The following is an 11153-nucleotide window of genomic DNA, read 5'->3' on the forward strand; positions in this document are numbered from 1 at the left end:
GTCTCGCTCTGTCGCCGGGGCTGGAGCGCAGTGGCCGGATCTCAGCTCACTGCAAGCTCCGCCTCCCGGGTTCACGCCATTCTCCTGCCTCAGCCTCCTGTGTAGCTGGGACTACAGGCGCCCACCACCTCGCCCGGCTAGTTTTTTGTATTTTTTTAGTAGAGACGGGGTTTCACCGTGTTCGCCAGGATGGTCTCGATCTCCTGACCTCGTGATCCGCCCGTCTCGGCCTCCCAAAGTGCTGGGATTACAGGCTCGAGCCACCGCGCCCGGCCGATAGTGATGAATCTTAAAACAGTTACGCCGAGAGAAGCCATACAAAAAAGAGTACATACTGTGTAGACCATTTCTATAAATATCTAGAAAATGCAGGCCGGGCACGGTGACTCACGCCTGTAATCCCAGCACTTTGGGAGGCCGAGGCGGGTGGATCACAAGATCAGGAGTTCAAGACCAGCCCTGCCAAGATGGTGAAACCCCATCTCTACTAAAAATACAAAAAATTAGCCAGGTATGGTGGCACGCACCTGTAATCCCAGCTACTCCGGAGGCTGAGGCAGAGAACTGCTTAAACCTGGAGGGATGGAGGTTGCAGTGAGCCAGGATCGCAACACTGCACTCCAGCCTGGGCGACAGAGAGAGACTCTGTTTCAAAAAAAAAAAAAAAAAAATCTAGAAAATGCAAACTACTACATAGTGACAGAAAGCTGCTCAGCAGTTGCGTGGGGGTGTAGGAGGAGGGATTAAAAAGAAACACGAGGACACTTTGGAGGTGACGGATGTGCCCAGTCTGGATTGCAGTGATAGTTTCATGGATATAAGCATATGTTAAAACTTATCAAGCCGGGCATGGTGGCTCACGCCTGTAATCCCAGCTTTTTGGGAGGCCAAGGCCAGTGGACTGCCTGAGGTCAGGAGTTCAAGACCAGCCTGGCCAACATAGTGAAGCCCTGTCTCTACTAAAAATACACAAAAATAGCTGGGCATGGTGGTGGGCGCCTGTAATCCCAGCTACTCGAGAGGCTGAGGCAGGAGAATTGCTTGAACCCAGGAGGTAGAGGTTGCAGTGAGCCAAGATTGTGCCACTGCACTCCAACCTGGGCAACAAGAGCGAGACTCTGTCTCAGAACAAAGAAACAAAACAAAACTTGTGAAACTGGGCTGGGTGTAGTGGCAAACGCCTGCAATCCCAGCACTTGGAGAGGCTGAGGTGGGCAGATCACCAGAGGCTGGGAGTTCGAGACCAGCCTGGCCAAAATGGCAAAACCCATCTCTACTGAAAATTAGCAAAGCATGGTGGTGCACGCCTGCAGTTCCAGCCACTTGGGAGGCTGAGGCAGGAGAAATCACTTGAACCCGGGAGGCAGAGGTTGCGGTGAGCTGAGATCGTGCCATTGTACTCCAGCCTGGGCAACAAAGTGAGACTCTCTAAATAAATAAATAAATACTATCAAGTATTTAAAGTTATTATTATTATTTTTGAGACAGAGTCTCGCTCTGTTGCCCAGGCTGGAGTGAAGTGGCACGTTCTCGGCTGACTGCAACCTCTGCCTCCCGGGTTCAAGCAATTTCTCCTGCCTCAGCCTCCCGAGTAGCTGGGATCACAGGCACCATCACCACGGTTGGTTGATTTTTGTATTTTTAGTAGAGATGGGGTTTCACCATGTGGGCCAGGCTGGTCTTGAACTCCTTACCTCAGGTAATCCACCCACCTCAGCCTCCCAGTGTTGGGATTACAGGAATGAGCCACCGAGCCCGGCCCTAAAAGTTATTTTAAAAGAAACATCTTAATAATGGTTTTTGAATAGATGATAATTGGATGAGTTGGAATTGGAGCCCAATTATTTTACCTCCTAGTTCAGTTATCTTTCTTATACTTCTTGTTTCCTTCCCTATATCGTTTATATAAGGATTTCTTTTTTTTTTTTTTTTTGAGACGGAGTCTCGCTCTGTCGCCCAGGCTGGAGTGCAGTGGCGCGATCTCGGCTCACTGCAAGCTCCGCCTTTTGGGTTCACGCCATTCTCCTGCCTCAGCCTCCCGAGTAGCTGGGACTACAGGCGCCTGCCACCTCGCCCGGCTAGTTTTTTGTATTTTTTAGTAGAGACGGGGTTTCACCAGGTTAGACAGGATGGTCTCGATCTCCTGACCTTGTGATCCGCCCATCTCGGCCTCCCAAAGTGCTAGGATTACAGGCTTGAGCCACCGCGCCCGGCCTATATAAGGATTTCTTAAAGTTAAAATTATTTTCATGTTGAGCAGCCAAAAGCTGACCCTAATGACTGTCCTGCTTCCAGAAACATTTTCCCTTTCAGTAATTTCCTCAACCCACAACAATATGAATATGGAACACTTACCTTCCTTAATACTTCCTGACCGTTGAGTAGGGAAGGCCTGGGGAGGAGGAATCTGTGCTATGAGTGGCTGCTGAGGGAGCTGCTGAATGATGGTGGCAGGAGGCTGGGTGACCTAGGAACAGCCAGGTGATTAGCTATCCGCATGTGTCTTTGAATAAAGTGTCTCCAGTATCTACTACCCAACCATCCACCCATCCATCCAACCAGCCAACCAACCACTCATCCACCCACCCATCCATCCAAACAACGATCCACCCACCCATCCAACCAACCAACCATCCATCCATCCAACCAACCAACCATCCACCCACCCATCCACCCACCCACCCATCCAACCAACCAACCATCCACCCACCCATCCACCCACCCATCCATCCACCCACCCACCCATCCAACCAACCAACCATCCACCCACCCATCCACCCACCCATCCACCCACCCATCCATCCACCCACCCACCCATCCAACCAACCAACCATCCACCCACCCATCCACCCACCCATCCATCCACCCACCCATCCATCCACCCATCCATCCATCCAACCAGCCAACTAACCATTCATCCACCCACCCATCCATCCAACCAATGATCCACCCACCCATTCAACCAACCAATCATCCACCCACCCATCCAACCAACCAACCATCCACCCACCCATCCACCCACCCATCCATCCATCCACCCACCCACCCATCCACCCACCCATCCATCTACCCACCCATCCATCCACTCACCCATCCATCCAACCAGCCAACCAACCATTCATCCACCCACCCATCCATCCAACCAATGATCCACCCACACATTCAACCAACCAACCATCCACCCACCCATCCAACCAACCAACCATCCACCCACCCACCCATCCACCCACCCATCCATCCACCCACCCATCCATCCACCCACCCATCCATCTACCCACGCATCCATCCACCCACCCATCCATCCAAGCAGCCAACCGTCTACCTATACATCCATTCATCTGTCCAAGGAGAGCTTTAAATGATTAACCCCAGACATTGAATAGATGGTTGAATGGAAAGGTACTTCAGTCTTGATATCACTTAGGATGTAGTATTTTTAATGTTTCCCATGTTTCCTGTTTTTAGCAGGGGGCGCTGAAGCCTGGTTCCACTAATTCTGCTTCAATAGGAGCATCCAACACTTGGTATGGTTTCTTTTCTTTTCTTTCTTTCTTTCTTTTTTTTTTTTGAGACAAAGTCTTGCTCTTGTTGCCCAGGCTGGAGTGCAATGGCGCAATCTCAGCTCACTGCAATCTCCGTCTCCCAGGTTCAAGCAATTCTCCTGCCTCAGCCTCCCGAGTAGCTGAGATTACAGGTGCCTGCCACCATGCCTGGCTAATTTTTGTATTTTTAGAAGAGATGGGGTTTCACCATGTTGGCCAGGCTGGTTTTGAACTCCTGACCTCAGGAGATCCACCTGCCTTGGCCTCCCAAAGTGCTGGGATTACAGGCGTGAGCCACCGCGCCCGGCCTGGTCAGTCTTTTTCATTGTGGCCACTTTAATAGCGATACAGTGGTGGCTCACTGTGGCTTTAATTTGCATTTCCCTAATGATGGATGGTGTTGAGCATCTGGGGCAGACCGGTGTGTAGGATGGCTGCATCCTAACAGGCGTTCTCAATTCTGTCCCAGTGACCTCTCTATCCCAGCCCCCGTGACAACTTGGTTAATTACTGTACTCCATCATATACTGTAGTACATATATAGAACACGTCATGAGAGTAAACTTTGGTGTCTCTTCTGAGTAAAAATAAATTACAGCCGAATATTCGAGTATGAAAGGCCTTCTGTTTTATCCTCTTCTAGCTGTGCAAGGCTGCCTGGCCTCGTCCCTTCTTCCTCAGTTCACAGAAAGGATGGCAGAGACCAGGAGTTGGCAAACTTTTGCCAAGGGCTAGATCGTAAACGGATTCCAAAGCAGGACACACTGTCAGCTACAGCTCTTGAGTTGGCCATTGCAGTGTGAAAGCAGCTATGGACAATGTGAAAAAAAAAAGGGTCTGGCCCAATAAAACTTTATTTATGAACACTAAAATTGGCATTTCATATAATTCTCATATGTTGCAAAATATTATTATTTTATTGGCTTTTCCCCAAGCATGTAAAAATGTAAAACCATTCTCAGCTTGCAGGTTGCATGAGAACAGGAGGCACGCCAGCTCTGGTCTGAAGCTGTGGTTTGCCAACCCCTGCCACAGACCCATGAGGCTTTCTTAGAGCCACTGTGCCTATCCTGGCTGATGGGACCTTCTGCTTCAGGGGCTCTGTGTCCAGCTGCCAGGAAGCTCATCTTGGTGACCCACGGCCCCTGCTTACCTGCCTGGTGTCACTGGAGTTGAGAGCAAAACCTGCAGGCATAACTGGCCCTGACGGATACACAGTAAGTATAGATGTGTTTGGGATGAGGAAGATGGGGGGTCCACAGCAACGACCCCCCGTACTCCCTTCTGTGCTAGGAGGAAGTTCCTGGTGCTGGAAGACGGGAAGGCACAGGCTGGGAATATCCAGAACCTGGTGAAGGCAACCCATCTGCAGAGGAGGGTCTGGGGCAGGTCCTTTGGAGGCTCCCCTTCCCTTTGTTCCCTCCGCCATGTGCTGCTGCCGGGGTCCCCTCCCAAAGGGCAAACGCCTTCCAGGTCATAGACTCTGCTGCCCTGTCTAGAAACTCCCACCTCAGCCTCTTCTTCTCTCCTACCCTCCCTGCACCCCAGTCACACGAAACCCACCAAAGCCTTGACCTCCGGGCCCCCGGCTTCCGTCCCGCCTCTGGTCACACGAAACCCACCAAAGCCTTGACCTCCGGGCCCCCGGCTTCCGTCCCGCCTCTGGTCACACGAAACCCACCAAAGCCTTGACCTCCGGGCCCCCGGCTTCCGTCCCGCCTCTGGTCACACGAAACCCACCAAAGCCTTGACCTCCGGGCCCCCGGCTTCCGTCCCGCCTCTGGTCACACGAAACCCACCAAAGCCTTGACCTCCGGGCCCCCGGCTTCCGTCCCGCCTCTGGTCACACGAAACCCACCAAAGCCTTGACCTCCGGGCCCCCGGCTTCCGTCCCGCCTCTGGTCACACGAAACCCACCGAAGCCTTGACCTCCGGGCCCCCGGCTTCCGTCCCGCCTCTGGGTGCCTGGTTTCCCTCTGACCCATTTTTTGCTTCAGAAAGTCAGAGTTGTTTGCTGCTGCTTGTCACCCAGAAGGCTGAACAGCTGTAGGAGGCTCTCGGAGGTGGAACACTATTCACCTTTAACATTCTGCCCTGGACATTGGGGCCTTAGGCATCTCCTAGGCATGATAAAGTTTTTTGTTTTTTGTTTTTTTTGAGATGGAGTCTTGTAATCTCTTTCTGGGCTCAAGTGATTCTCCTGCCTCAGCCTCCTGAGTAGCTGGGACTACAGGCATAACGCCACCAGGCCTGGCTAATTTTGGTATTTTTAGTAGAGACAGGATTTCGCCAAGTTGCCCAGGCTGGTCTCAAACTCCTGACCTCAGGTGATCCACCTGCCTCGGCCTCCCAAAGTGCTGGGGTCCATCACACCCAGCCAGGGATAAAGTTTTGAGGAGTTGACCTACTTCCCCAAATTCAGGGCCCTCTGCCTGCTGAGCTCTCCTGATATACTTCTACCCCTAATGCAACATTTAAGGCCAGGGCTGGGGTTTGGGAGACAGAGCTGGGCCCCAGCCTCCCTCTGTGATCAGGGGTAAGCAGTCCGGGGAGGCCCGAACAGTGTCCAGGCAGGGGAAATGCAGGAGCGGCTGGCCCCCTTCAAGGGTGGGCCTTGGGAGGATGGGGGTGACGAGGCAACCTTGCTGTAGGCACAGTACCTCCCACTTTCTGTAAAATATTATTATTATTATTTTTTGAGACGGAGTGTCACTCTGTCGCCCAGGCTGGAGTGCAGTAGCACGATCTTGGTTCACTGCAACCTCCACTTCCCGGGTTCATGCCATTCTCCTGCCTCAGCCTCCCGAGTAGCTGGGACTACAGGCGCCCGCCACCACGCCTGGCTAATTTTTTGTATTTTTAGTAGAGACGGGGTTTCACTGTGTTAGCCAGGATGGTCTTGATCTCCTGACCTCATGATCTGCCTGCCTCGGCCTCCCAAAGTGTTGGGATTATAGACGTGAGCCACCGTGCCCAGCCATAAAATCTTAATTCTGTACCTGCCTCCTCCTTTCAGATGTGCTCCTGCCTTCGCCCTCTTACCGTAGGCAGGATGATCCTTGGCGGGTCTGGGGCCAGCGGGGTTGGGGAAGCAGCGGGTAGGATGCCTGTGGGGGGCAGCTCAGGGGGCAGGACTGATCCGAGGGCTCCTCTGCTTGCCCCGTTCCAGGCCTGGGCCCGAGAGAGCTCGTCCAGGAGGTGTTGTTCCTGCAAGGACAATGCAGAGCTGCTGCACACTGGGGAGGGGGAACCCCAACACTGCAGAGGCACCCGCAGCCTCAGGCTCAGGCCAGCCTGGGCCGGGTACAGGCCCCTCTCCAGGCAGGATGGCCATGGCTGGAAGACCCTTCGAGGGGTGTGCGCACGAGGGTGGCCTCCTTCTGAAATTTACCCAAGTGTGTCAGCTAGTTTCCAGTTGTTTTCTTTTCCCAGCCAACAGGATCTGTTCTTTCAAGCCAGTTCCAGGCCTACTTCGCTGCAAAGATCTCCCCCTAGAAAAGCGGCCCCACCTCCCTGGCGTCTCTGCCACTCAGATGCATCTTTGGTGAGTGCCGTGGGAGCAAACCTCCGGGCATCCCAGAATTCCAGGTCCTCCTGGAATTGGGCCCCTACTCAACATTTCCTGCCCTGATGGAAACCTGCACACGGGCAGGTCTCTAAGCTAACAGTGCCCTCACTGGGGCCTGGCCCTGAGAGTCCAGAAAGGTCTTCCCCAATACCCTCCCACCCGGTGCTGTAAGGCTGAGCAGCCGTCTCTACTACAGTGAGCTCAGCCAGGTTCGCTCAGAGGGTTCAGGGCCTACCCGGAGTCTCTGCAGAAGGTCTCTCCTTCTCTTCAGAGCAGTCTGCAGGGCGTCGTCCGGCCGGTCCTCATTTCCTGGAGGGAAGCACCTGCTTGCTCACCAAGGAACGCGTAGAGGCTGTCGCTGCAAGCACTCGGACCGGATGGCACTGCACCCATGTCGGAAGGCCCTGCCTCACCCACACTCCCAGGATGGATGTGGCCTGGGAAGCTCCTGGGCTTAGGTTATCCCAGAGAAAGAGGGACCAGTGCTGGGTAAGGAGGGCAAGGGGCAGCATCAGAGGAGGGGTAATCCAGGGAACTCAGTGTTGGAGTCTGGCCAACGGTCATCTCATTCCTGGAAGGGAGCCTGAAGTCACACGACCAGATTCCTCCTGAGTGCATTTCGTACACAGTCCCTTGGGCTCCGGGAGGCCAAGGCCTCTACGGGACTGGTTGCAGCCTGATCTTGGCCACCTGGAGCCACCCTCTGGCCCCAAGTGGTCTAGAGTCTGGTCTGACCCCCAAGTATCTGCACATCCCTCAAGCCTGCCCCCCAGTCCGGGCGTGGTGGCTCATGCCTGTAATCTCAACAGCGGGAGGTTGTGCTGGGAGGATTGCTTGATCCTAGGAGGTCAAAGGTGCAGTGAATTGTGATCAGGCCACTGCACTCCAGCCTGGGCGACAGAGTGAGACCAACTCTGTCTCAGGAAAAAAAAAAAAAAATCTGGCCGGGCACAGTGAGTCACACCCGTAATCTCAGCACTTTAGGAGGCTGAGGTGGGTAGATTACTTCAGGCCGGGAGTTCGAGGCCAGCCTGGCCAACATGGCAAAACCCCGTCTCTACTAAAAATACAAAAGTTGGCCAGGCGTGGTGGAGTACACCTGTAATCCCAGCTACTTGGGAGGCTGAGGCATGAGAATTGTTTGAACCTCAGAGGTGGAGGTTGCAGTGACCTGAGATTGCACCACTGCACTCCAGCCTGGGTGATAGAACGAGACTCCTTCTCAAAAAAAAAAAAAAAAAGAAAAGAAAAAAACGAAGTCTACACTCTTTGGGGAAGGGTCTGCACTCAAGAGAAGGCTCCGGAAGGTGGGGGGCAGGGTTCTGACCTCCTTTCTCTTAGGCACAGGGGTCCTGCCCCTCACCCAGCATCACACTGGAGTGGGGCCGTTGGGAACCCCAGCCAGTCCTTGGGGGTCCCCAAACTCTCTGCCCCAGGCACTGGTAGCCATTCTGTTCCCTTGCACTGGCTCTGCAGTCAGGGGACCTGGTTTGGGATTTTCTCTCTGTATTGAGACTGGGCTCTGCCTTTGGCAGCTGAGCCCCCACAGCTCACAGGTTGCCCCACATTCCAAAGAACAGGAAATGCTCCTCCGGCCTCCTTAGCTCCTCCCTGGACGTCTCCGGGTAACAGTGAGGACAGCAGCTCCTCCCCAACCAATGGGCAAGCTCAGGCTCTGGAACCAGAGCAACTGGGTCTGATCTGGGTGTGACCACTGCCAGGGTGAGCAACCTCTTTCTGCCTCCATTTTCTCATCTGCAAAATGGGAACAATGAAGGTGCACCCTTTTGGGGTTTGCAGACTAAAGGTGATAAGGAATGGGGGTGTCTTCAACTCTGAATGTAAAGGAAACGTGTTGAGGACAGTCTTGGTGGTACCAGGAGTGCGGGTGATTCCCAGAGTTGCTGTCCCCACCTCCCCCTGGCGCGGCTACACTTGTGTCTGTCTGTGCTGGTTCCGAGCAGCCCAGGGGCTCTCACCTGGCTCGAGGTGGAGGCCTTCAGGTCCCCCTTCCATGTTCTGCCGTTCTTGCTCCAGCTTCTGTGAGGAAAAGAGACCATGACAGAGACACTGGCTCCAGGCAAAGGCCGTGTGTGCTCCAGGAATGACTAAGAGGCTTTCCGAGTGAAAAGAACGGTATGTCAGGAATAACCCAGCCCCTCCAGGGCCAACAGGTGGGAGACGAACCCCCTCCAAGGATCTTCATGAGCTGCCTCTGTCAGCCTGACCTCTAGCGAATTCATGTGTTCCACCTGCAAGCCTAGGGGCGGATGCTCTGAGTGGCCCCTTCAGGCAGATTTCTGAAGTGCAACCCTGAGAGAGACTGCACTGGTGAGGCCTCCAGGCTTCCCAGTCAGTGCATGCCTGGATCATCCCCCACCTGAACCCTGAGCTGAGCAGTTACCTACTGGGTGTGTCCAAGCGTGAGTCCCTCTCATGGCGGCCTGTGGGCCAGGATGCAGGGCTGGCAAAAGGCGGGCAGCAGGTCCCTCGGACAGCAGGAGAGGGAACAATGCAGGCAGGGGGTGCAGAGGAGCCCCCAGGCACTGAGGCCCCCCGGACCAGACCCTCAGAGAATGTTAAGACTGAGTCTGTGGATGGGTCTGCTGGGCTGCCAGCCCCAGGCCCGGCCCTTGGGGCCCTGCATTCTGCACCTGCAGGGCTGTCTCAAAGAGTCCCTCCAATGCCACAGCCTGGCAGTTGTTAAAAAAGGAGCATCCCGGGCTCTGCCTCACCTGTCCCAAGAGCTTCAGCGTCAGTCGGGTCACGTGCTCTGCTGCTGATGAGTCCAGCATGGTGGGAGCTGCAGGAGACGACTGTAGGGGCAGGGGAGGCCGCAGCCCACCTCCCTCCCTGGTTCTGTTACTCGAAGGAAAGAACTGCTTAGCAGGAGCCCAAGCACCAGTGTCACCTGCGGGGCTGTCCTTACCTCCTGGAGACCAGCCTGAGGTAAGAGAAGAGCCCTGTGGGAAGACAGCCACACCCTCCCTGGACTGCAGTGCCCCACAAGCCAGCGCTGGGCGCCGCGTGACAGTTGCCAGGCTGCCGGACACAGGGAGGCCCCAGGTTACCAGGTTTCCACTGTGCGTCCTCAGGCTACCTGTAAACATTCATCCCCAGGTGTAGCCAGCTGGGCTTCATGGGAAGACAAAAAAAGTGGGCAGTAGCTGAGGCAGAGGGGCAGAGCCCTCAGACCTGGGGGAAGGGGACAGTCATGACCCCCTGTGCACCACCAGCCTCAGGACCCAGTCCAGAAGAACCTGTGTGTTAGGGGAGGGTGCCCCACCCCTGTGTACTGCCTCCAGGGTGTTAACGGCACCTCCCCTCCTACAGACCCTCAGAGCAAGCAGGGAAGACAGGGCGGGGAGACTGCCTACCAAGGAGTTCAGGAAATTCCAGGCAGCAGAAGGGGCGGGACAGATGAGGGGTTGTGACCTGCAGAGGGGCAGGGCTTCAGCAGGACCAGTGGGGGCGCTCAGGGGATGCGTCCCACCTTGGAGCTGGGGGCAACCGGGCAGGGAGCCAAGAATGCAGGAAGCTTCGCAGAGGGCGACACAAAACAGAAGCGTGGTCTGCACTTGGTGGGGCATTAAACTCCACATTGACGAGTTAGTCAATCCCACTAGCAGGCAGACTGACATCTGGGGGATATCAGCAGCAGGGGCCCAGACCTGTGGACCTGAGGGGCGGAGGTTAGCACTTTGCTCAATGTAGCTAACCCAAGAACTTGCCTCAGTGGCCAACATTGCTCTCTTGCCCTCAATTCTGTAAATGGCCCATGTCCATCAGTATCTATGGTTGTGTGCCTGTCCTGTCTTTCAATCCATATCCATGTGGGGAGCCTGGAGCTGGACCAGTGAGTGATAGGGTGAAGGCTGGCCAGTCCGTAGGAGGTCAGGCTCACAGAGGCAGCTCATGGAGATCCTCGGAGGGGCGCACCTCACACCTGCTGGCCCTGGAGGGGCTGGGTTACTCCTGATGTAGAGTTCAACTCACCTTACCCTGGAGGTCATCCAACCAGAAATGAAGTCAGCATGAAACCT

General features: G+C 54.8%; 1 protein-coding gene across 2 annotated transcripts in view; it reads right to left on the minus strand.

Moving 5' to 3' along the window:
* Positions 1-10522, minus strand: part of C4H21orf58 (chromosome 4 C21orf58 homolog) — a 19270-nt gene extending 8748 nt beyond the window's left edge. For both annotated transcript variants that reach the window (XM_011725738.3, XM_071095886.1), the window contains exons 1-5: positions 9846-10522; positions 9090-9150; positions 7346-7419; positions 6585-6749; positions 2356-2467 (exon numbers count right to left, since the gene is read on the minus strand). In XM_011725738.3, the coding sequence (XP_011724040.3) occupies positions 2356-2467; positions 6585-6749; positions 7346-7419; positions 9090-9150; positions 9846-10220 (787 nt within the window). In that variant the 5' untranslated portion in view covers positions 10221-10522. The remainder of the gene's footprint in view (positions 1-2355; positions 2468-6584; positions 6750-7345; positions 7420-9089; positions 9151-9845) is intronic.
* Positions 10523-11153: the final 631 nt, after the last annotated feature.

The sequence above is a fragment of the Macaca nemestrina genome, chromosome 4, assembly GCF_043159975.1.
Source record: "Macaca nemestrina isolate mMacNem1 chromosome 4, mMacNem.hap1, whole genome shotgun sequence".
Lineage (NCBI taxonomy): Eukaryota > Metazoa > Chordata > Mammalia > Primates > Cercopithecidae > Macaca > Macaca nemestrina.